We start from the raw sequence: 26,797 nt of genomic DNA on the forward strand, positions 1-26,797 counted from the left end.
GTAAAAACTGAATTTATAATCAAATATATAAAAATATTTAGTAAATTCCTTAATATTAGACGAAAAATATAGAATTTTGAAAAACTCAACTTAGCGAACCCCCCCCCCCCCTCCCCTGGCTGCCACCTAGCCTCCAATTGTGTATTAGTGATAATGCGCCAAACTCATTTATTAGGCCCAGCCTTGTGGGCTGAAAACTAGTGTAAATTTGTATAAATTATAGGAACCACATATTATAAATACAAAATGACCATTTATCCCTTTAAGAATTGAAATTACTAAAAATCCCTTAAAAAGCAAAGAACCGAGATACATCAGTCTGGCACGGGATACATAAGAACTGATACATCAAAGTTAAAGGCTGTTGCGATTAATTAGGGTTAATTAACGTGATTTCTGTTATTCTTAACTGAAATCACGTAATTAATGGTCATCAGATTGTGTAACGGATTAGTAGGGATACATCACTCTGGCAAGGGATACATCACTCTGGCACGGGATACATATTAACTGATACATCATAATTAAAAGGCTGCTGCGATTAATTAGGATTAATTAGCGTGATTCCTGTTATTCTTAACTGAAATCACGTAATTAATGGTCATCAGATTGTGTAACTGATTAGTAAATTCAAATTTTAAATCAGATTAGCTTCATAATTCAAAAATATTCGTGTAAAGGTTGATCTGCATACTAAGAATTCAAAAAAAAAAGGTTTTGAAGATAAATATCTCAATTCTGCTGCGGCATTCTGGAATTTGGGTAAGCAATATTAATTATGAAGGTTACAAAGTTGATGGAATTGTTGTTAGCCATTCTATTTCGTTTGTGAATCTGAAAACGTTGATTTTAGCAGAGCTTGAGATCGACAATGTTACAAAGGATATTGAAATACGATACATTGTCGAGGGAAGCTCATGTCCGTTGAAAATCAAAAACGACATGGGTGTGAAACTTTGTTTTGAAGTGAAAAAGAATGCAACTGGAATTGGCATGTATCCGCTTTGTATTGATACAACTGATAAAATTGTTGGGGATATACGTAATTTTGACTGTTCATCAGGTGAAGTCATATGTGTGGAAGGTACCGAAAGAGATACTGAAGCTCTTGCTCTGGTCGAGTCTAGAATTTGTGACTTTGCAGTTTAATTATGTGCCAAATTTAAACTCCAAATTTTATAAATAAATAGATTCAACAGTGGTGCGTTTTCAATGTAACAGTAATGATATAGGAGTTTGTTTGTGTATGTGATGTATCATATACATGAATATTATTGAAAAGATGTTATGTGTTCCGTGTATATTGTATTTTGAGATATTCAAGTGTACAAAAAATTGATTTGTTCAATTGTTTACTATATGATTCGTGTATACATACTTATGAGTTATAAATTTGATATATTATATTCAACAGTGTTTGGGTTTCAGTTTTACAGTAATTCAAGCTGGGCTTATTTGTAACCAGTTATGTATCAGATACATTCATTTTAGTGAAAAATATGTTATATTTTTCGTGTATACTCCATCATGAGTTATTCTAGTGTCCCAAAACTTGACTTGTTCAAATGTGTACGACATGTTTAGTGTGTACAGCCTTATGAACTGTAATTTTGATATAGTACATTCTAGTGGTGCGTTATACTGTAATAGTAATCAGGGTTAAGTTTGTTTATGTATATGATGTATCATATACATTCATATAATTCAAGTTGCTAAATATATAACTGCAATATTTTTTCAAGTATATATTATACTTATGTATCATATACATCATTTGTATAAAGTGAAAAAAACTTAATAATGTATCATACACATTAGAACTTAAGTGTAATATACTTCAGTTTGTAAATTAGCTGTCAAAATAACTTAAAATGAAACACTAAAAAATTTGTAAAGCAACAACTGTTTCTAAAAAAATAACTTGAAAAAATATAACATTCATAACTAATAAAATATTGTAATACCAATAAGCTTTTAGAAAAACACAAAAGATAATTGTCTTCAACACAAAACAACATATAAACTTGTTCATCCTGTCCCAGCTACGTATAATAAGTTACACAGTTGATGTAACTTTTCTTGGCCTTTTTTTCTTGATTTCTTCAGTCTTCTTCTTTGGCTCATCATTGTTGTTCTTCATCAACAATGGGTCATGCAATCGCTTAGATCTATTCTCAGCCCACAGCTCATCATCAGAATCATACACACATTTGAAATTACCACACTCTTCCATGATATTTGTAAACTCACACAATGAATTGAATGAATGAGAAAATCTAGTTAGATGGAAAGATAGTCCTACAAAATAACAAATAGATATGGATGAAAATTTGAAGGGAATTCAAAATTTACCTGCAAGTGGAATGGGGAATTAAAAGTAGAAAAGGAATAAAAATTAGTAAACTCACACGATGAATAAGCTGAAGGAGAAAATTTGGTAGATGGAAAGAGAGTCCTAGAATATCAAATAGATATGGATGAAATTTTAATTGGAATTCAAAATTAACCTGCAAACGTGTGGAATGGGGAATTAAAAGTAGACAATTATACACCTACAATGTAGGGAAATAAAAAGGAAAAGGAATAAAAATTAATATGGTAAATTTTAATTGGGGATGTTAATGGGGAAGTGGGTAGCTTAAAAATAGGATTTAGTTTTTGGTAAAGTAAAACTTGCCAATTGGGTGAAAAAAAGGTGGAAAATCTTGATGTATCTTTTATATTTTTTTGAATTGGGGGAATAAGGGATTTTTGAAATTTTTAAAATAAGTTGGGATAAATGGTTATTAAGATAATTAAAGTAGTGTATTTAAGTAATTTTTCCTGTAAATTTTTGGGCAACTTTCACATGTAACAAACAAAAAAATCATATTTGTATAATATAGCAAACTTTGCATAATTGTGCTCTATAGCAAACATAAAAACTGTATAATTCGCTATACATATAAAAGTGTATAATTCGCTGGCCTAAATTGTATAATTCGCTGGCCTATTTCGCTGCAATTGTATAATTAGCTTTGCATACAGTTGAATCGAATTAAAATGTATGTATATTGCATAATTATAAGTGTATAGCAAGAAGATATATGTTTTTCTCGCTTTATACAAAAACAGAAACACAATATATACACTTCTGTTGTATAAAGCTAGAAAAAATTGTATTTCACTGCAATTGTATAATTCACAATTGTATAATTCTTTGGTCTTTTTCTCTGCAATATTTAAAGTAAAATGTTTGTAATTATATAATTAAGTGTATAACACGAAGATATACATTTTTGCATGTGTATATACAATTTTCTCTCGCTTTATACAAAACAGAAACAGAAATTATATACTTCTGTGTATAAAGCGAGAGAGGCGAGAATGGGAGAGTGGCGAGCGAGACTTCTGGGAGAGAGACGCCTGGCAAATTTTTTCCAACGTTTGCTATGGAGCACAATTAAATCAAACTCTAGCTATTCCATTTAATTTAGGTTATTAGTTTGCTATTTTATACAATTTTCCCTAAATTTTTTTCTCTTTTATTGCTCCCTCCGTCCAGAAATATTTGTCTTGTTACGCTTATCAAAAGTTAATTTGACTAATTTTTAAAGGTAAATTAGATCACATTAATTTGATATTTTAAACAAAAAAAAATAGATATTCTAAAACTATATGAAAAGTACTATAAATTACAATTTTTTCATATTAATATGATGAAAAAAATGCATCTTAAAATGTTAGTCAAAGTTTTTATAGTTTAACTCTAAAAAATAGAAATCATGACAAACATTACCGAACGGATGAAATAATATATAAAAAAAAATCATAAATTCGTATTAATGACTTTAAATAGTGATAAAAGCGCAATAAGTAATTTTTTAAAGTTTTTGCTTTTAATTTACGTTAGACAAAGTTATCTTAACTTGAGACATACACTTCATATGATGAAATATAGGGACACTCAAGTTAGGGACATTAATAATATTATATGTGAGACAACTCAAGTTAAAAAGAGAATCTTTAAGTAGTTTTGCGACTTTTTTTCGATACGAATGTATTAACAAAAAGTTTAATATTTAAGTGAAAATTTTTTTAAAAAACAAACAAGCTTGTTATCAACTAATTTAAATCTCAAACCATTGATTTTTGAAAATATTAGATTATTAAAAAGGTATCTTTTAGGAATTACATTAGAGTATATACCAACAATGTGAGTGTTGGCAAATACATGAACTTGGTCCATTTTCATTAATAAAAGAATACTATTAAAGTGCATTAATTAATAGGCCATTCTAGACACTTGTAAAGTTTGTCACGTTATGAACAATATATCCAATTTATTAACAAAGGGTAATTCAAAAAAAAATTAAAAATTTAGAATTTTATCACCGACAAAACAATTACATACTTTTAACATTTTCTTTTTGGTTTGATGATACAATTTTTTCCTTAGATTATTTATATATTATATAATTGGTTATTGTGATATATAATTAAATATAAAAAAAAGGAACTTTTAGTTTATTGAAATATGCACTTTCAATCCATTCATTCCTTTCCATCCAAACTCCGAAAACTTTATTTTGAGTCAAAAATCTATTTAAAAATTTCCTTTATTTCATATTTATAAATTACATTAAATGTGTTATTATTGTTATTGTTTATTGTGGGTTCCATATGTCTTCCTAGTTATATTTGTAATTTTTTTTGCATTTTGTTGGGATCATTGTTACCCATTATTTCATATTGTATTGTATTTTATTGTACTGTATTGTATAGAAGATACAATATTTAGTTAGACTGTATTTTTTGTTGTATAATAACATTTTAATTGTTTGATTTGATCGTGCATAATGTATTGTAATTTATAAATTTACTAAAATATCCTAATTATTTTAGGGTATGAGGTTTGACTTGATTCAAATAATTGAGATTAAAGGTAAAATAGTATTTTCAAATATTATGTAAATATATAATTGAGAAAAGAAATTAAGTAACAATAGGAACACACCAAATTGGTTATTCCATAAATTATGAATTTTCATTGTTATGTAACAAGAAATTTAACAATACAATACATTTTAAGTAACAATTGAAACAAATATTATAGATATAGTAACAATACAATACTATACAATGGATAACAATGATTCAAACATAATGTTAGTAAAAGTTATATTGAGCATATTGATAGATTTTAATAAGATTACAACACAAGAAATAAAAAAAAATCATTCATATACGAAGTAAAACACAAAATTAATACATAATATTAAAAAGAAAAGTACACAGAAAAATCTCATCAACTTCACATGTTCATCTTTAAATTGGTTTTGTTAAACGACCAATCTACTTAATCTTAGAAAAATGTGTAAATTACTAAATTATCATAAGGAAAAAAGTAATAATTACCTAATAAGAATTCTAATTGTAGAAATTTCTTTGGAATAAACTTTTAAATCAAATGCTAGGGTCAACTACCACCAAAGTCTCTTTTATTTGGAATTGACACATAAAAATAAATATATTATTTTATATCACCAAAGACTTGGTCAATTTTTGCAAATGAAGTGCCGTGAAGGAACAGTTGAACCATTTTTTTCTTTTGGTTGTGACATTTCAACAAGTTTATAATTAAATTTGAAATAATCAAACTTTTTGTTCAATTATTCCACAACCAAATACATTAATTTTTTCATGTAATTTCTTTGAAACAATAGATCCTTTACTGTGTTGACAATTTCTTGCAGCCAATCTTGTGACTATTAATGTTTGAGTTCAAATAATCGTTGTTTTCACATAATCATCATCTACCCAAAAAAAAAATTTTTTTTTCTTCCTGATCGAAATCTTAGAAACGTACTTTATGTACTTTCCACGGATAATAATACATCTCCATTTCTCATAATATTTTAATTATATTACAAATCTAAATTCAAATACGAAAAAATAAGTAAAGAAACCTCTTTTTTTTTTCTTTCTAAAAAACAGGATTTTCGATTTTTCTTCATACCAAACACACCCTAAATCTCTCAAAACAATAAACCCTATGCTTGTATATGAAAAAATCATGAGGCCCTATACAAACCAAAATCAGTCGATTTTCAATACAAGTATGAAAAAATCTTGCATAAAAGGCACCATCGCCACCCAATACAAACAGAAGATAAGTGAAAAATCAAAAACATAAGGCATTCTAGATAGAGCAAAGAGGAAACAATAGCTATTAATAACCAAACATTATGATCCATAACATAAATATAACTTGTTTTTTACTCATATTTCACTTATTATTATACAGCAAATTCCTGCTGGATTACACAATATAGTAAATATAATAATATTTTTGTTTCCACACAAAAAGTGTTTTTCCAGATAATTATATTCTGCATTTATGTATATATCTATATACAATAGATAGTTTTTTTTTTTCTGCTCTGCAAACTCTCTTCAGTATTACTAGAAGCAAACTCTTTTTTTCTAATCAACTTTTTTTTTCTTCCTTTATAATGGTATATTGTCCATTCTCTGCTTGTAATACAAGAACATTCATTTAGTTCTTGTTCTCTTCAAAAATGTCTAGAAGAGAAATAGCCTGCAAGAAGACACACTCATGTTAAGCAAAGGATTTCGTTTGTTTCTTGTTTAGACGATGGAACCAATCGATGGAGACATTGATTACCTCTGGAACATTTAGCTCAAGGCGGAATTTAGGGCCATCGTAATGGTGAAGGACTGGCCTGAATGAATCCTCTTCAAGTGGTTCACAGACTTTCCTTGTCACGACACGAACCTGGAAATCAAAGAAGAGATGAGTCGAGATTCAACGAAAACAACTTTAGGCATTTTGTCAAAATATGTGACCATCTCGTATAAGAGCTTTAATTAGTTCATTATGTCTGCGACAGGTTCCGATTTAGATTCATTGTAATTCATTTACAAGTTGAACCAAGTACACACTATAACTTTAGTCAGGTATCAAAACGACGCAAAGATTGGTAGGCTAGTCATACTAATCAACTTCCGATGACAATCCAAATACTACCATGACAACTGTATCTAAATCCTAAGCAAGTTGGATAGGCTAATATGAATCCTCGCCGACCATGTTGCTCCACTTAAGCTCACACTCTCAAAACCAATATCGTACAAAATGATTATAACAAATACGCCCAACTAAACGATAATGTGTTCAAATGAAAAAGAAATAATATGTGGAACTTCCTTACCTGAGCAGGAAAGCGAGATTCACCAGGGTTCTTCTTGTCCTCCCAGGCCGATGGATCAATATTTGACCCACCAAAGCTTGCAGCCTGCAGTGGTTTATGCATTAGCTCAACAAAACAAAACAAGAAGAATGGGATAGTCCTATTACATTCCTCCATTCCTATCAACAATGTATAATGCAAATATAGTATAGAGATGTACAAAATTACATACCTCAAAAACTCCGTGAAGCTGATGGGTTGAGTAGTTGTACAGAAAGAGAGGCAATCCAGGTGTTATTTGCCTAACCGAGTCCCTGTAACGTGGTGGCAAGCCTGAAATATAATTGTAGTACTATCAGAAAGCACCAATCTTAATGGAGTCGATTAGAGAATACTATGTTTTATTATTAAAAAGGAGCACAAATCTTAATGGAGCTAGTAACAATGTAATTCATCACATCAATGAACGGATTATCCCCCACTCTAAACAGGTAAGAGTCAATTACAGAATCCACTTTTTTATTAAACAGAAACACAAATCTTAATGAAGTTAAAAGTGTGATGTTCTCTGTCTGAGAACAATCAATACTAGAAAAACCATTACTAGATGTAAAGATTCAAAACTTAAAACACTAATCAGCCAATTTCTTGAACATAAAGGAGAATAAAATCTAGATTAGGATTGCTTTAAGTCTCAATTCTTCAAACAACTCTTTAGAAATTGCCCATTAGCATTCTATTAAACCAATCAAGATCCACTCAACATAACTCAATGTTTAATTAAAGATCCATTCAGCATAACTCAATCCTGCCTATTGGTCAAAAAAAATTACTACAAACAACAACAAACACAGAAAAGCATCAATCAAGAACAATCAAGCCCAAAAAAAAAGAGTAATCAATACTAGAAAAACCATTACTAGATGTAAAGATCCAAACTTGACACTATTCAACCAATTTCTATAACATAAAGGAGAACAAATCTAGAATAAGATTGCTTTTAGTCTCTCAATTCTTCATAAAATCTATAGCAATTACCGATTTAGCAACCCATCAAACCAATCAAGATCCATTCAACATAACTCAGCTCCACCTATAAGCCAAAAAATTTAACTACCAACAACAAACATAAAAAAAAAATACCAATCAAACCAAACAACAAACAATCAATACTAGAAAACCATTACTAGATGCAAAAATTCAATCTTTTGACACTAGTTAACCAATTTCTAGAACATAAAGGAGAACAAATCTAGATTAAGATTGCTTTTTGTTTCTCCATTCTTCAAACAAAAACCTATAGCAATTCCCTGTTCAGCATCCTATTAAACCAATCAAGATCCATTCAACATAACTGAATTCCACCTATTAGGCAAAAAAATCTAACAACAAACAACAAGCATCACAAAAATACCAATCAAGAAAAAACAAGCCAAAAAAAGTGAGAACAAAAAATAAAAGATTAACTTACCAAAGAGCTCCCTTTTGAGATTCTCAGCCATGGTATCATTGTTGCAAACAAAAATATATCCACCAACTGTCTCATTTCTTGGCAAAGATTCTGCTGGAGGCAAAGTCTTAAACCTTTTATCAACACCATTCTGTTTCTCACTATTAACATCCTTGTTACTCTCTTTAACACTCTTGTTGTTCTTCTTCACACTTTTCTGCTCATCTTCAAAAAAACCTTTACCAAATTTCTTGTTTATCCCCTTTGTACCTACTGCAACATTATTAGTACCCTTATTATAACTGAAGTTCAAAGCTTGATTTGAGTAAACCCCTTTGTTGAATCCGCCATTTAAACCAACCCCAAGTACCCCATTTCCGGCAGCAGCACCGCCGTTCGCCGCCGTGAGAGCAGATGGGTCAGCAATTTTCCAGCCATCATTGCTAAAAAGATTGTAATTTGACTTGTTTGAAGAAGTATTAGCAATAGAGTTGAGGTCACCACCTACCCTGATATCAAAATTTCTTCTTTCTTCAGGCCTTTTAGAACCATAGTTACTGCTCCAAATTGAATCATTCAAAGAGAGATTTGCTAAGTTGTTGTTCTGCAGACGAAGCTGGTCACTGAACTGCCAGAAAGATGATTGATTGTTGTTGTTGTTGATCTCCATGAGCTTTTTTCTGCGGTTTTCTCGGGTACCCAAGTGAGAAAATTGTGTAAAGATTCAAGCTTTACTGTAAAAGAACGGATTTTATGCTTTTTTTTTTGCACTTTTCTTGAATACCCAAGTGAGAGATTGTGTAAGATTGAAACTTTATTGTGAAAGAATGGATTTTTCTACTTTTTTTGCACTTTTCTTGAATACCCAAGTGAGGAATTTGTATAAGGATTGAAACTTTGTTGTGAAAATGGAGAAGGTGGGTGAGTTTATAAGGAATTATGGTGTAATGGGGTTGAGGAAATTTCTAAGAAAAAGAGGATGGTGGGGTGGGTGAGGAGTGGGGTGGGCGGGTAAAGGAGTGTGGTTGGGGGTGGGGGATGGCGTGTGAGATTGTTAAAGGAGGGAGTGGAAAAGTAAACATGTACACAAAAAAAAAAGGAAAAGTGAAATAGTGGGAAAAAAAGGAAAAAGAGAAAAAATTAATGGGATCCAAAGAGGAGTGAAGTATTTTTAATCCATGATAGTGTTATTATTTTTTTCATATCTCATAAAATTCATTTATGAAATGATGTTATTATAATAAAAATACATTACTTTTATCTTTATATAACTTGTAACTTATTTCATCAAATTTTCAAAATCTACTTACAACAAGAACATAATCAAAAGAGAAAGAGTGTGAGCAGATTTAAATAGCTTGTTTTTAATAAATTCCAACATAAAAATCTAATTTTTGAAGAAATTAACTTTTGTTTGCTACAAGTTTTTTGAGTAAATTATTTAAAGGATAAGTAATTTGTATTTATTTCATTGATTTAAAAAATAAAATTTAATGTCATTAAATTTTATCAGTACTTAAAAGATATATTAATTAATTAGATTTTGGATCTATATTAGGTGGGCGAATGAGAAAGCGACGACCGCAAACAAAATAAAAAATCACGCGTTTTAGAAAAGCTCGGAAAACGACAAGAAATTGATATTCGTCATTTAAATTTTATAATAAATTATAGTTAAATATTAAAATTATAAGATATTCGAATTAAATATTTAAATATATAATAAATTATTTGTATGAGATATCTTAGATTTTAGTTTTGGAAAAAGTAATTATATATTGAATTAATATGTGATATACTTCATAAGTTTTTCAATAAAAAATGTCTACTTCATAAGTTTTTCAATAAAAAATGTCTATGAAAAATATTTTATCATCTGATTATATGCTCAAATAGTCAAATTTACTAAGCTAAATTTAATCGTCTGCCTAAAATTCATCATAAAAATTAAAAAGAATATCACTTATTAACCCTGGATAAAAAGGTAAAAAACTAATACGAGACCTAAATAAAGATAAAATAATCATTAGATAATAGGGACTCTAAACTTTTGTTTTATATTCTATTTTATTCCTATTTTGTTAAATTTTTCATAAAGATATTCTCAATCATCTCCAATAATGATTTTATTTCCTTCCTTTATACTTTACCAAAATATTTATCCTCTTTGCTTTTTTTATCTTTATTTTTTCTTCCTTTTTTGCATTTTTAAAGCAGGATTAAAAAATGAAAAAACTGGTAAATTCATTACTTAAATTTCAATTATGGCATGAAATATTCATTTCATTTACTATTTAACAACTAAATATGGCATGCCAAAGCATTTTTTAAAAATCATATTTCAAATTAACGCAATTTGTAAATTTATTTTTCTCGTCCAATTTATTTTTAGCACGACTTTTATATCATATTTTATTTTCGTATCTGATTTTAATTCAAGAACTAACATAAATAGATTCCTATCAATGTAAAGTTTTTAAATTCATACTAACAAAGTGAAAGACGTAAAATTCGAATATTTTATGTGAAAATATATATTGTATATGACAAAAGATAAAACAGTAAATAATTTAAATATATCTTATTTTTTAAATGGATAAGAATGATTTCTAGAAGGTCATACAAATCCTGTAAATCTACTAGTAGCTTCCAATTCAATGAGAAAAAAAAATTTGTGTTCACATGAGGAATTTTTATTATGATTTATTTTTTTTGGTACTTAGTTGCTAAGTTAAGACTCTTTTTATATACACTTGTGACGTGGAATTAACATGTGTTATTTATGTGTTGTCACATGAAACAACAAGGTTGATGTGGTGTGGGCCTTTTTAATTAGGTGGCGTTGTTTTTTAAAAAATTAAAAAGTGACATAATAATATTTTTAATTTTTTCCCCAGTTTTTTCGGAAAAATTGTTTCAACAAAATGTCATTAAAAAATGAAGTATTTTTATTTTATTTTTTTGCAAAAGAAATGGAAAGTTACATCTTCAAATTAGTAAGTCAAAAAAATTCTAAAAATAAAAAAGGTTTGGAGAAAAATTCCAAATTTGAAAAGATAAAAAGAGGAGAAATTTCGTCTAGCATTTAAATTTGCAAAAAATAGTAACATTTTAATGATAACATAGAAATATTTTAGCTCCAAGACGGAGTGGAAAACAAAATGTGAATAACATTGTATATCGTATACACTATAAGTGTAGCACTATATATTATATCCAGAAAAATACATTATATTTATATGTTTAACAAGTGTATCTGCAAATGATATAAATTATGTCATTATCAATGCTAATTGTATTTGCCCGCTTAATAAGTATATCCACGTATCTAATTGTACTCTTGTGTATCTCCACATGATATACATTATCTATGTCTAATTGTATCCTTGTGTATCTGTTATACAACTCTAGACAATCGATATATCATTAAAAATGAACAATAATTTTTTTTTCTCAAAAATTGTAAAAAAAAAATGCAAATAGAAGACGTCGTGTGGGCTATGGTTAATGGGCCTATTAGTTTGGACCTAGACCCGTTTGATCTCTGGGCTTGTTCGCCTCTTCAATACCGATAACTATATACACGGCTTTTATTCATTATCGTTATCTATCTCTACGCGATAAGGAATAAAACTCTCGATAGTCGAAATAATTAATTTTATATTGAATTCATGCTATAACTTTGTTTATTTCATTTTCATACAAAATCAACTTATAATAAAAGGTTTATGCATAAGTTAAATTTACTAAACAAATGTCATGTTTTGCTAAATTATTTTGTTATTGAAGGATCTTTAGCTAATGTTTCTTGTATCATTACATAATTCTTTTGAAGTTCTACTTTTACTATCCTTTTTTTTTTTTAAATATTAATCCACTTTTGACCAAAAAATCAAATAAAATATAGTAATTATCACAGACATCTTAAATAATATTCACGTCAAAATGAAAAGAGATATATAGTCTTATAATGCATATTTAAATTCATATAGCTTGCGTTTGGCCATAGATTTCCAAATATTATTTGAGTGAAAATTTGGGTGAAATTTCACCATGTGTTTGGCCATAAAATTTGGGAAATATATTTCACCTTTTTAGAAAAATATGATTTATACACACAAGTTTTAAAAACTATCAAAACTAACTAAAAGTTTGTATTACAAGTCAATTGAATGTTAGTTACAACAATAACAAATAATGTCCATGACACTGAAGCAATGTGGTAATTTGGAGTGAGTGCAACAAGAATTATTCCATACATCGTGAAGTAGATAAAGTACATGACTTTGTTACCTAAAGCCAATTTTTAATAATTTTCATCAACAATCATATCATTATTTAATATTCACTAAATATTTCATCACTATTTTGGTGTTCACGTAAAAAATGATGTAATACAACGCAAGGAACTACTAGAAAGGGTGTTTTTGTAAAGGATAAAAGATTGGGGTAAAGTTTTAATTTTTAAAATATCCCAAATAATGATATTTGGCCCAAATACTAGAAAAAACTAGTATTTGAAAATTTGAGATATTTACCAAATAATAATAAATTATATGAACAAACATTATTTGCCAAATTTTTCCCAAATATTATTTAGAAAATTTATGGCCAAACGGGCCCATAGTATACATACATGCTTTTGAAGTTTAATATGACATAAGATGAAAGATTAAAAAAAAAAAAAAAAAAGTCTCAAATTAATTTTATTAAATAAGTCATAAATAGAACATGGCATATCTTACAAGATCATTAGTGGGTAGGGTGGGGGCCAGTTTATTGTCTTTATTACATTACCAAGTCAAATATCAATGCCTTGGAAAACTATTTTATCAAATATTCAATCTAACTTCAGTAGAAATTTAATATATTATGGGATATTTTTATTTTCAATTTTCCTGCAAAATCTGATGTAGTATATAGACACTTTGAATTTTATTAATAGTGACCCCTCACCTCTATTTAATTTTTATCGCGTAATATTTGAATCAGATCATAAATATATTGTAATTGTTTCACTTAGTATCAAGATGTAACAACATGAATATATTTTAACTTGTCGTTCACTTCAACGAATTAAATCAAAATATTTATCATCTAAATTTTAAAATAATTAGGTCATGCAATGAAAAATTAGGAAGGCAACTTTGAATTAATGATAAAACTATGTTATTTTTATGTGATCTATACTGAGTTTGTAAATCAATTCGTAAAATCACTTATTAATATTTATGTCATAATTCGGCATATGTTGTGTCCCAAATGGTCAATGAAAAGTAGGCAAACCACCAAAAAAAAAAACTATATCTAGTTAGTATAACTCTTTTTAAAAAAACGAATTTACACTATACTATCTACTCAATCTAGTTAGTATTACTCACTTTTGAAAAAAAAACAAATTTACACTATGCTATCTATTAATTGAATGATCCAATTATATTCCATATGCATACTGAGTTTGAGAAAAAATCAAATTGCGAATATAGATAGATTTATCTTAAGCGAAAAGAGGCTTGATGTATAATTTTATTTTTAAAAAATTATGAGAAATATAAAGATTTGTTAGGTATTATGAGTATATATTTAATTTTATACACTATTAATATAATTTTTAAAAAAAATATTTTTTCACTAAATTCCTGATTCCGCGATCAATTGCAAATGCACTAGTCAAACATGATTGTACCTTAGAGCTTCACAAGTTTTTTTTAAATTTTTTTTAAATATATATATAGTTTTTCTTTTTCCAAAAAAAAAAATAAAGAAAAATGAGGAAGAGAATCCAACTATAGTTTGCTTCTAGAAATCCATCATTTGTTTTAAATGAATATTTTCATTTCTTTTTGTGCTTAGGAATGATTTCCAAAAGAACTCTATCAATAACATAATGAAGGCAATTATTTAATATTGATCGATTCAAATATGATTTAATTAAATATAATAAGGTATTCAATTTTTGTGAATATGAGATTCAAAATGTTATATCATTCATAAACAGTTTGATATAAATACTTTACATATTTATAATTTTATCAGCTTGTTCATATATATATATATATATATTATTCGATATTCAAAATTACACCTTAAAAATGAATATTAAAATCATTAATTGATTTTAATAAAAGTAGTTGAGAGTTTAGAATGCCTCCTAAGAAGATATTATAAAGGTAAGTTATCTTATACCATTGACTGCTCCTAGTCTACAAATAGTTCATAGTAGTTAATTTTTCTTTATTAAAAAACTAGGTAAACGACAAGTTTTATATTTCTTTATTAAAAGCAATATAGATTCTAATACAAACATTAATAATTACTCTAAAAACTATTTTTAAAGGTAAAATTTTTTCGGGCTAGAATATTTGATTAAAATAATAAAATAACATATTTTCACACTCTGTTATTTTATCTTTTTAAATACTTTTATCTCTTTAACTTTTTTAAATTAAAAAGGAGAAAAACATATTTTATTTTAAAATAAAAATAATATTATAAACTTCTTAAATGCCTAACGAAATAATCTGGCCATTTTGTAAAACCTTTTTAAAGATGATCAAACTCAAAATCTGTGATCTCCACTATGACTTCTACTTGTTTCCAAATCAAATGTTACATAAAAATTATATTTAAATATATTTATAGGTTAGAAGATATTTTTTTTATTTCTAATTATTTATTTATTTTTGGATTGATACATCTATTAAAAAAAATAATTATTGAGATAGTGACTCATAAGTCATATATATACTCCTATTGTATCACATATATCATTTTTCTTTAAATAAACGCGAAATGAGCTAAAATAACATTTATTTTGATACGGAGATAAAAGGAAGTACTCATTGTTTGGTTATATGACTGTAAACAAGTACACCAAACAACCCTTTAATGTCACATTTCTTGTTTGGTCTTGTGAATTTAAGTCTGCAACTGTCACAAAAATCATACTACTATATTAATGTGTTGCATTTATCGCCATTTTTTTAATACTGTTTTCTTGCTTAGCAAATATTACTATACTTGGGCGGATTCTCCAAATCCCATGTGCAATTAAAATTACAAACTTTGTTATTTACTCCATTTTCTTGGATCTCTCTATGACTTGTCTTTTTCTAATTTTCTATATATTTACCAACATGTTATGTTGAATTAAAAGAAGAAAAAAAACAAGAAGATTTAGTTTTTTTTTTATTTTTGTGTGTGTGTGTTTGAGAAAATGAGTAGTATTACTTATTCTAATTTGATATTGAAGAGGAGAGAATCAAGAATCAATGGTGGATCTCATTTACAATATAATGGACTTAGAGCTATTGAAACTGTGAAATTGACAGCAAACTCTGCTTCTTGTAAGCCAAAAGGTATTATATGATCTTCTTGATTATTTTTCTTTTTTTTTGATGATATATTAGTAGACAGAAGAGACGGATTTAAGATTTGAAGTTACGAGTTTGGAAATGAGTTACTATGTTAAATGTACATTTTTTTTTAGATGTATGTATAGTTCGAACTGAAAAAGCAATAGATTCAGTTGAGCACATAAAATCGGATCTTTGTTTGTAGGACTAGATATATGGAGGAATCTTAGTAGCTCAGTTTGTTCGTTTAGTTACTGAATCCCACCTTGGTAGTGAAAGTTTGATTCTTCACCTTATAAAAATTGAGTACGATATTGCCTCACACTGTGGAGAAAAAGTGGGAATTTGATTTTTGTCTATGGAAACAATGTCTCTGTCTTGCACATGGGGTAAGATCTGCGTACACTCCATCTTCGACAAATCCGACTATGTTGTTGTTGTTGTTGTTAATGATGTTTGTTTGAATAAACTGCTGATCTTAGAGTGATTTATTGTTTCTGAATACTCTGTGAGGAAGTTGTCACATGTTCGAGACGTGGTAGGCTGCCTACATTGCACCCCTCGGAGTGAGGCTCTTCACCGAGCCCTGCGTGAACGTGGGATCCTTCACCCCTTTGGTTTTACTGATGATATCTTTCTTCCAGTCTATTAACTTCCGTTCATGAATAATGTAACTTCATTGCTCAGCTGGATGTTTGTTTTAGGTGTGTTTGATACCAAGAAAAATGTTATCCTAAAAGTATGTGTATATATTCTGGACAGATACTATATGGGAGGTGGGAGTGGAGTAGCGGTGTGAGGTGGTGGGGATGGGGCTACGGGTGAAGATGAGGCGCGTTGGAGGGTGGGGAGGACACAAAAGTTTAGAACGTCAATTGTGAAACTTGTTTCCTCTACTTCTACTTGTCGAACACACCCTTTGTGTTGATGTTGGATTTTTCTTATTATCATTGCTTCTAACTTCTCAGTTTTCCGTTATATCATGAGAATAAACATTGTGGCATAGTTTGGTTTGTTCTAATGTTCTGTGAATTCATCGTGAATGATTCTAATCTACTGAGATGTTTTATCATAGCTGTAAAATGTGGAAGAATCAGAGCCATGGCCTCTCCAGCTGTTTCAGCTCCCAAGAGAGAGACAGACCCGAAGAAAAGGGTTGTCATAACCGGAATGGGACTTGTTTCAGTCTTTGGAAGTGATATCGACAATTTTTACAACAAACTTCTTGAAGGGCAGAGTGGAATCAGTTTAATAGACTCTTTTGATGCCTCAAGTTACCCAGTTAGGTTCGCGGGACAGATTCGTGATTTCTCTTCCGAAGGTTACATAGACGGAAAGAATGATCGTCGTTTAGATAACTGCTGGAGATACTGTCTCGTTGCTGGAAAGAGAGCCCTTGACGATGCTAACCTTGGCCAACAAGTTCTTGAAACTGTGAGTTTCTTTATTGGTAGTAAGAAAAATTTGAGATGTAAATGATCAAAAGCATAAAATGTAACTTGAATTTGTATGTTGCAGATGGACAAAACGAGGATCGGTGTCTTGGTTGGGTCGGGGATGGGAGGTTTAAATGTTTTCAGTGACGGGGTGGAAGCGTTGTTGCAAAGAGGATACAAGAAAGTTAGTCCATTTTTCATTCCTTACTCTATCACCAACATGGGATCAGCATTGTTGGCTATAGAAACCGGACTAATGGGACCGAATTACTCTATTTCAACGGCTTGTGCATCTGCCAATCACAGCTTTTGCGCAGCTGCGAATCATATAAGAAGGGGTGATGCAGATATTATGGTAACAGGTGGAACGGAAGCTGGTGTTACAGCTACTGGTGTTGGTGGCTTCATAGCTTGTCGGGCCTTGTCTCAAAGAAATGATGATTATGAAAAGGCTTCAAGGCCATGGGACACGAATCGTGATGGATTTGTCGTTGGTGAAGGCTCTGGTATCCTGGTATACAGATCAATTCGACTACTTTTTCTTTGCTTTTACTCTTATATCTTGTCACGTTTGTTCATAATCATCGGTTAGTGACTTGATTGAGTTATTTCCACATAAACAGGTCATGGAAAGTTTGGAGCACGCGTTGAAAAGAGGTGCTAGTATCATCGCAGAGTACTTGGGAGGAGCAGCTACTTGTGATGCTCATCACATGACCGATCCTCGGCCTGATGGACTTGGAGTTTGGTCTTGCATTACTAAGGGTTTGTTAGATGCCAGAATTTCTCCAGAAGAGGTAACACTCTTCGTTCATTTTCTGATCGAAAATGTTATAAACTATGTATATACTGTTACAATACATATTTCTACATTAATTCTGAGTAGGTGAACTATATAAATGCTCATGCAACATCAACTCTTGCTGGAGATTTGGCTGAGGTCAATGCCATCAAGAAGGTCTTCAAAGATACCTCGGAAATCAAAATGAACGGGACAAAGGTGAAAATTACTTTCATTCTATCAATAGACTCGAAATTCATTTCAAACTAGAACGAAAAGAAACAATCTGTTCTTCTTACAAGACCTATATACTATCCTTATTCTGCTGTTATCTGAAGCTCATCTGATTCGTATATTTGAATGACAACGAGTACTTAAGTACTGAATCAAGTTATGTTTGTTGTTGTTACTTATCAGTCGATGATCGGTCATGGACTTGGGGCTGCTGGTGGAATTGAAGCCATTGTAACCATCAAAGCAATCACAACAGGATGGCTTCATCCAACCATCAATCAACATGTACTACTCACTAACTTCTCTGTTTCAACACGTTCTGATTCTCCGATATATGTCAACTGTTCTTTAACCATTCCGAGACTTATTTCACTATTTTTCGTGTGTAGGAATTAGAACCCCAGGTCACGATTGACACCGTTCCAAATGTGAAGAAACAACATGAAGTGAACGTTGGTACGTCTGTTTATCCTGAATCTTAGTGCACAGTTCTCACTTCGACAAAGTTAGCTAATAGTATTTTTGTACACTCTACGTATCTTTAGTTTATGACCACAAAATTCAAAAGTCTTATTTGATTTCTTGAACTCCGTATCAAGTCAAAATCAGGCAAAGAAATTAAAGCAGGGGGAGTAGTAATAAAGTACTCATACAACAGTGAAAGAATGAGAAGAATTGAAAAGCAAAACACTTGTAGACAGATAGAATGTTGCTTTGAACTTTTCAAAAATGCATTGTTGGAGGATCCAAATCAGGGTGCAACAACATTTTTGGAGAGTCCGAGCAACATAGATATTCACAGGACCCTCGTTTCATCTTTTTATGCAGGTATCTCCAACTCGTTCGGATTCGGAGGACATAATTCAGTGGTTGTTTTTGCACCTTACAGGCCTTGAACAAAAGTTTAAGACAAACTGTTCGGAGAAGTTCATAATTTTATTTAAAATGTAAGCTATGAAATTAAAATTTTAGATAGATTGGTTTGTCTTTTTTACCCACAGCAAATGTCAGATGGATGAATAAGAAATTATTTCATCTCGTTAAAAATTATGTCTTTATCAATAAACTTCTCGATCATAATAATCGGTCGACACAAGAGAAGGTTACTCGGATGGTAGACACTCTCCACTTTCAACAGTGAGGTAGTGAGTTAATATGAGCATTCAACTTAAGATGTTCGGATATTTTTATATGTCTATGTGGCATGTGTACGTTAATATTAATAAAAGTATTATAATAATAATCGGTTGACAAGAGAAGGTTATTTGGATGGTAAACATTTTCCACTTTCAACACTGAGGTAGTAAGTTAATATGAGCATTCAACTTAAAATCTTTGGATATTTTTATATGTCTATGTGGCATGTATACGTTATACTAATAAAATTATTATAAAAATATTTATATTAGCGCGCTTAAACCATCAGACCATTTACGAAATATATAGATTATGTTTGTTTTATACAAAATATACATATATTATACATATCTATGTATATATAACCTAGACACTATATGGTGTTATACTATGGTCTGTGGGCTTATATCCTATTTTTACCGGACTAACCACAAACGAATCGTGGGCTTGGGCTTTTGTGGTTTCACTCATATTTATGTTCTTTAACTCAAAATATTTCCAAATAAATATTTTTTATTTGTGACTATATTTAGCCACAATATAGGAAAACAATAGTTCTATTAGGTATTAAAAAATTATTTTAAAAAATAAAATAAAATTTTAGCTCATCTATTTCAATTTTAAATAATTTTTAAATGAATCAATAATCTGTTCATTTATTTATTCAGTATATTTTAATTCGCCTAAATACGACCTAACTTAATCAATGTGTAGACTCAAACTTAAATTAGCAAAAAAGAACCAGCATGTTTTTATTTTTATTTTTTTGGCCAGTAAATTAAACATTACATGGTTTATACGTCATCATCCCAATTATAATTTGCACAAGTTGCTAGTATCTAGCTAAGCTAGCAATTTATTTAAGCCAAAGCTTCAATTATCATGCCTTTTCACATACTATAAAAATAAAAAAATTCAGACATAAGACATAGTTATATAATTATATTCGGTTGTTTCTCATTTAATATTCAGTATTTATATTGTGTCCCAACTAATCTAGGCTCGTATTATATATAAAGAAGGCACTCACTATAAAAAAATTCTTCAAGAAACAAACTTTATATCTCTAATTAACAGCGGAAGGATTCAATTAATCATGTCTCACCTTTTTAATTTATATGAAAAAAATTATATTTATATAGTAGTAAAATATTTATCCACTTATCAATGTATTAGCCAAAAAGAGAAATTATCAATCGATTTATCAAACATAAAATATATTTGTTATGATTAGGCAAATGACATATCAATTATACTTTTATAGAAAAATCCAAATATATAAGGTCCTTTCAAGCTCATTTACCACAAACTTTTCTTGAACAAGAGATCAAAACTTTGGTTTAATGTTGGAATATACCTTGAGATTATTCTTAATCCTAATCATTTTTTAGTATTTAATGTTGATTAAAAATAGGAAAAATATTTACTTCGAATTCTTGCAAATATAAAATTCTAATTGTCACTATTTTTGCCACTTCCAAATGTCCGGGGAAGTTTTCCCAATATAGTTAAAGTTAATTATTGCATCTTAATTCCTTGTGCTCCATGAGTTAGTATATGTTGTTAGTCATCTAAGCTAATATTTAATTTTAACCTTTGGTATGTTTTGTTGGAAGAATATTAACGTTCTAACTTATTTTCAGATGTTTGGTAATATATATAGGCAATCACTTGTGAGATGGGGTGTTGGCGTAGGATGGGAATAAGGTAGAGGTCATGATCGAGTGAAATGGTGGGATGGATAGTAGACATTGAATATCAATTATTTTTCCAAATGTTTATTGGAAAGTTAATTTTTTTAAAAATATATCGTCATTGAGAAAATATTTTTTCCACTACGTTTTGACAATTCAAACAAGGAAAAGTTAGAAAATAGTTTCATCTATACCTACCACATCATTAATATCAATTGGAGTGATCTCATCAAGGACAAGTATAGGTCAAAATGATAAATAGGTTTAAAATGTATTTGAAATTAATTTTTTAGTATTTTATTTATTAATCTCCTTTTAAGGAAGCTTCATTGAAGATCACAAGAAAGAAAAGTACAAGAACCAACTCCCAAATGATATTGTGGAATGCTGTAATTGTTGCCCCATTGACCTAATTTGAGCACTAATCTTGATTCTACATGGGGTGTTTAGGTCCACTAATCATAGGACTCTTAACATGATTTTTTTGACTATGATCCTTTGTTTCTTCTATCTTGTATACCATCTTTATACATTATTTTTCGCTCTAGTTTACAAGATTAGAACATTAATCAAATTTCTTTAAAGAAAACAACTAAAATCTCGAAAATAATTTTAGTAATCGAATTCAATCTTTAATAAGTAATAACAAAATATTGGTGGCTAAGAAAATTCACTATCATATGATATACTACAAAAATCAATTCAACATATGTTGTGTATTGTAATAAATAAAGTAACATATTTGGAGGAACCTTAAGGAACATGTCACAAATCAAACTCTTGGTCAGATTATAGGAATAAGTCCCTTTCAATCTTCCATATATATAAAGATTGTAAAACAAATGTAAATATTTGAAAAGAAAAGAAAAAAAAACATTAATTTTTTTGGGGTCCATTGGATCTATGATTTTGATGGGCCAAAAGTCCAAATCCATAACCAAAATAGAAGATTTTGATACTTAAGAGGAATCTTAGGAAATTTTATTTTATGGTCAAAATAAAGGTCAATGTTTTTTGGACCCTAGAGACCAACATCCCACTAAATATATATTTTCCTTATTTGCTTCATAAATTCTTGTCTAATCATCATTTTTGCTTATGTGAAAGCAACCTTTATAAGAGGGTTAAATTATCTACTTGGATTTAAATTTTCATTATTTGCACCATGATTGTTTTCACGTGGATTCCAACTTCAATCATGCTTCTAAACTTCTTTTATTATAACAATTCTCGGAGTAATTAACATTTGTATTGAATTTAAAATTTATGATTGAAGGTAATATATAGAATTGCATTAATTATCTACACTCTTTTGATAATGCTTCTAATAGTTTTTGTTTATTCATTATAATATTTTGATATTCATATTTTATTAGTTAGATTCCTGTTTATATTACGTAAGATACACTAAAAAGACACACGTACTTAGCAAGAACTTTTCTTTCTATGACTTAAATAGAAAAAATTTAGTTAATTATCGAAAAATCTCATCTATTTCACCATATCCCTAATTACGCTACCATTATATATATATATAATTTTAATATCTATCAAACCACCCTAAATTTCTCTCTTTTTTCTTTTATCAAAGGCTATAGCTTGTATGCCTTCCTTGTTACCGACAATTTATTATAGTATAAGCTATCTTTTTATATAAAAAATAAATAAGCTTTTATTATTTAATTAACACTTTATGTTATCATCTCATTAAATTACCTATTTATGACAAATCAAGTTCATTTAGTATAAATAATCGATCTAGATAAGTTTTTTTTTACCGATGAAATGATAGTTCCTTTTCAATTTTTTTTTTTTATGATTATCATTTAGATGTTTTTGAATAAATTATATATTTATACACGTTATCAAATAAAGATATTATAACTTTTTTTACCATTAATATATTTTAACCTGTAATAAAAGTATAACTTTTTTTTTTCTAGATTCTCAAGAGAGTTACATGCAATTACTTAAATAAAAAATCTCATTATATTTGAAAATTCCTTTTACACAATCAGTGCTAGAAATCAAAATTTTATATTATTATTTGTTGTTTGAATGTTGAAAAAAAAAAGGAGGAGAATGGCCTAACTTTCAATTCAAGTATGTGGGGACATATTTTTTATAAATAAATAAATTTTATTTTAGACTAAGGTAGCTTTGAAACACCAAACAAATTGGTCTCCACATGGGGGGTCTATATTAAAAAATGTTTTTTTAGTTAAATGAACGATTAATATTTACTTTTCAACAGCTAATCCTAGTTAACTTTGAATGAAGCAGACATTTTTTATCCTGTCCCTAACCTAATAAACAGTAAATTAAAGCAATTATTAATCATTTCTAATCACATCATTAGTCCCATTAACTAATTCTCAACAGTTTTCTTAATTATACAGCAAGGTTTTCTGGGCTTGAAAAGATGTTTAAGAGACATAATTATACTATTACAAATTCAACATGTGATTTTTTTGATAATATTCTGAAGTTTTATCAGTAAGAATTATAAATTTTTTTGTTGATGATGATCATAAATTTAAAATACGAACACTATAAATTCTGCGTAGAAAAAAATCACACACATACTACAAGCATAAAAAGATCAAAATTCCAGATTTAAATTTACTGAATTAAAATAGAATTTACACATAATAGAATGATTACAAATGCTACTATATGTCAAGTTTTTCTATATTTATTAAAGTTCCAAAATGAATAAGGATTTTATTATACCAAATCCGATGCAACCCTACTTATTCAAAGTTAATATTTGTACTAGGTGTTTATGCAAAATAATAATAATAATAACAATAATAATATAACCTTTACATTTAAACACTACAGTGAAAATACATATCACTTAGCTATAGTTAAGTATGAAATTTGAATATATAAATATGTGTCTTAATTATATTATTTTAATTCGATACTATAAATTTTTACCCAACCTTGGCCCCTTGTTATGGTGATTAAACAATCAAAACCTTCTTGCATCTTTTTTTTCGAAGTTATATAAAAACATCTTCCTTCTTTAGAAAAATGATCTATAAATCACTTTCAAAAATGGAAAAAATTGCACTATATATTTTATTAAAGAAGACAAGAATTCTCTAGTTAGAAAGATCAAACAAAACTTTTATTCCAATTTAAAATACACTTCTTTCTTGAAATTGGCCCAACATATTTCTTGATAAAATAAAGTTTTTGATAGGCACATATATTGACAAAGACCCAAAAGTATAAATATAAATCTAAATTAGGTATAAAAATATTTTTTAGGATATATTTGACAAGTACCCTTTTCTCCTATATTTTTGTACTTCAAAGTGAAATCATCATTGACTATTTATATATACCTTCTATTTTTTTTTAAAAAAAGAAGATTTTCTTTTTTTACTATAGACCATGTTTTTCAAAATAAGTATGAACATATATTGATTGTACGTGTAATTTATAAATATGTAAATAATATCGATGGTAAAATTAGAATGTATATAGTTATATTTTTTTATAACAATACTTAATTATAAGTCTATAACAAATAATGTTATATTATATATTATCTTTTTAATATAGATATTAAAAATATTTAAACTAACTATGTTTGATTTTGATACAAGCTCCTATTTTGACATATGCCATTCTTTTCTATCATTTTTTATTGCTAGTAAGAGAAACGATTTTTTATCTTTTCTAATGGTGACTTAAATGTGGTTAATCTAACTTTTTTATAAAACTCAAATGGGCATTTAAAATTGTAAAACATTCATAATTAAATTATATAATCATCCGCACCCCATCTAAATTGGAAGGAAAAAAATAATAAGATAAAATTAAAATAAAGATGGGAATATTACCTCTTCAGAAAAAGAATGGTCACTCTAATTTAAAAAAATTAGTAAGTCAAAAAACACAGGTGTCATTCGTTAAAGCTAGGCATAATTAATTAAATTTTAATTGATTAATTATGAATTAGCAGACACACGAATGCACATAAATAGAATACTATTGGTTTGTCTCCATATTCATTGTCCTATTTAATGTTAAAAAGAAAAAGAAAAAAAAAAGTTGAAGCAAAGTTTTTAATTTATTTTTATATTATTAAGATACTAATCTAAGATTACTATTTAATTAATTATGTTAATGTTCCTCATCACTAATTAGAGCCTAAAATAATTTTGCTGACAGATCGGTGCTCTTTAAGCATCTCTACATTACTAAAAAAAGTAATTAACAGAGTCTTAATTTTTGTAATTAACTTGCATAATCCACATTTGATAATACATTGATAACAATCAAATAGCTTTGACTTCTATCGCGAATAGCGTAATTTGAAACTAATAAATTTAAAAATTTAATTATGAAAATATTCGAATGAAATTAACATTTTGGATAGAGAATAATTTTATCATTACTTATATTTATTTTAAAAGTATTATCTTTAATATAATGACCGATGAATATACTTAGACAAATTCATATCGATATATATCTAACAAAATAAAAGCTTTCAAAAATGTTATAGTAAATAAAAATGCGCTTAGCCAGTGAAAGGTTACGTTATCTCTTTGCAACACATTAAAATTATTACAAATATTAAATCATGGTGTATTATTATTAGAAATAATAAATATTATATATAATTATTAAAAATGGAATAAAAATGATGACAAAGAAAAAAGGGATGTTTGTGCAAATTAGCCATGAATATTATGCCATAGTACCCACCAACCCATTCCTGTTTTGGTCACTTTTTTTTTCCCTCACATGTTTTGGCAGAGGCAGACCTAACAAATAGTATGTTCGAACTCATAATTTTAAAAATACGATAAATGCAATACTAAAAAAAATAAATTAAAATCATTTTTATAAGAGTTTAAATTTTATATCCGTCTCCATATTTTAAGACACGCGTTGGGACAATGACATAATATATCCCAGGTTATATATAGTACATATTTTGTCTTCTTCAAGTACAATAATAATATATGGTATATATTGGATCATATTATTATAATTTATTGTACTTAAGGGAATACTACTGTTTCAGATGCCATCCATCATTCCAAAGCCAAAATAATTGATTTTTTTATATTATATTTAGTGATAGAAAAAATAATTTAAAGTTAGGAAGTTACATTAACAAATATTTTGACTTATAAAGTAATTGAAGTATTGTGACTTGTAAGTAAAAATTATTATTAGCAAAAAAAAAAGAAAAAAGAAGACGTTTTATCATTTTAGAGGTATAAAATCTGAGTCACGTGAATGTACATATTCAATGTGTTTGTGTTCATTATCACAAATGAATAGTAACTGAAAGAAAGAATATTAATATGAATAGTGGCTGAATGAGTAAAATTTTTATTTTTAATCAAGAAATAAGGAATTTTAATCCTTAGAATGATTTTTTTTGTTGGGACTTGGGAGTGTTGCTATGAATAAACATTGTGTTAGTTTGAATTAGTCTGATTGATTTTGATATAAATACTAAACACGAAATTATAAAAGAAAAAG

General features: G+C 28.4%; 2 protein-coding genes across 2 annotated transcripts; one reads left to right on the forward strand and one right to left on the reverse strand.

Annotated features, from left to right (window-relative positions):
* Positions 1 to 6,240: 6,240 nt before the first annotated feature.
* Positions 6,241 to 9,731, reverse strand: LOC101251606 (B2 protein). The gene is made up of 5 exons (XM_004245453.5): positions 8,665 to 9,731; positions 7,426 to 7,526; positions 7,215 to 7,298; positions 6,668 to 6,778; positions 6,241 to 6,580 (listed from the first exon to the last, which is right to left on the reverse strand). Exons 1-5 carry the CDS (start codon positions 9,311 to 9,313, stop codon positions 6,539 to 6,541), a joined length of 987 nt encoding a protein of 328 aa, XP_004245501.1. The 5' UTR covers positions 9,314 to 9,731; the 3' UTR covers positions 6,241 to 6,538.
* A 5,719-nt stretch (positions 9,732 to 15,450) lies between these two features.
* LOC101251311 (3-oxoacyl-[acyl-carrier-protein] synthase I, chloroplastic) lies at positions 15,451 to 19,496 on the forward strand. Its single transcript, XM_004245451.5, has 8 exons — positions 15,451 to 16,001; positions 17,074 to 17,432; positions 17,517 to 17,948; positions 18,058 to 18,231; positions 18,321 to 18,434; positions 18,633 to 18,734; positions 18,839 to 18,905; positions 19,278 to 19,496. Exons 1-8 carry the CDS (start codon positions 15,860 to 15,862, stop codon positions 19,343 to 19,345), a joined length of 1,458 nt encoding a protein of 485 aa, XP_004245499.1. The 5' UTR covers positions 15,451 to 15,859; the 3' UTR covers positions 19,346 to 19,496.
* Positions 19,497 to 26,797: the final 7,301 nt, after the last annotated feature.

This window comes from Solanum lycopersicum, chromosome 8 (assembly GCF_036512215.1).
Source record: "Solanum lycopersicum chromosome 8, SLM_r2.1".
Classification (NCBI taxonomy): domain Eukaryota; kingdom Viridiplantae; phylum Streptophyta; class Magnoliopsida; order Solanales; family Solanaceae; genus Solanum; species Solanum lycopersicum.

What these genes read in the sequence shown, in the direction of transcription:
- LOC101251606 (XM_004245453.5), bottom strand. Translation starts at nt 9,313, where the DNA reads ATGGAGATCAACAACAACAACAATCAATCATCTTTCTGGCAGTTCAGT. An exon ending in AGCTTCACGGAGTTTTTGAG is followed by an intron (nt 7,299 to 7,425) that starts GTATGTAATTTT and finishes AAACCACTGCAG; the next exon opens with GCTGCAAGCTTTGGTGGGTC. An exon ending in TTGAGCTAAATGTTCCAGAG is followed by an intron (nt 6,581 to 6,667) that starts GTAATCAATGTC and finishes GTCTTCTTGCAG; the next exon opens with GCTATTTCTCTTCTAGACAT.
- LOC101251311 (XM_004245451.5), top strand. Translation starts at nt 15,860, where the DNA reads ATGAGTAGTATTACTTATTCTAATTTGATATTGAAGAGGAGAGAATCA. An exon ending in TGCTTCTTGTAAGCCAAAAG is followed by an intron (nt 16,002 to 17,073) that starts GTATTATATGAT and finishes GTTTTATCATAG; the next exon opens with CTGTAAAATGTGGAAGAATC. An exon ending in ATCCAACCATCAATCAACAT is followed by an intron (nt 18,735 to 18,838) that starts GTACTACTCACT and finishes TTTCGTGTGTAG; the next exon opens with GAATTAGAACCCCAGGTCAC.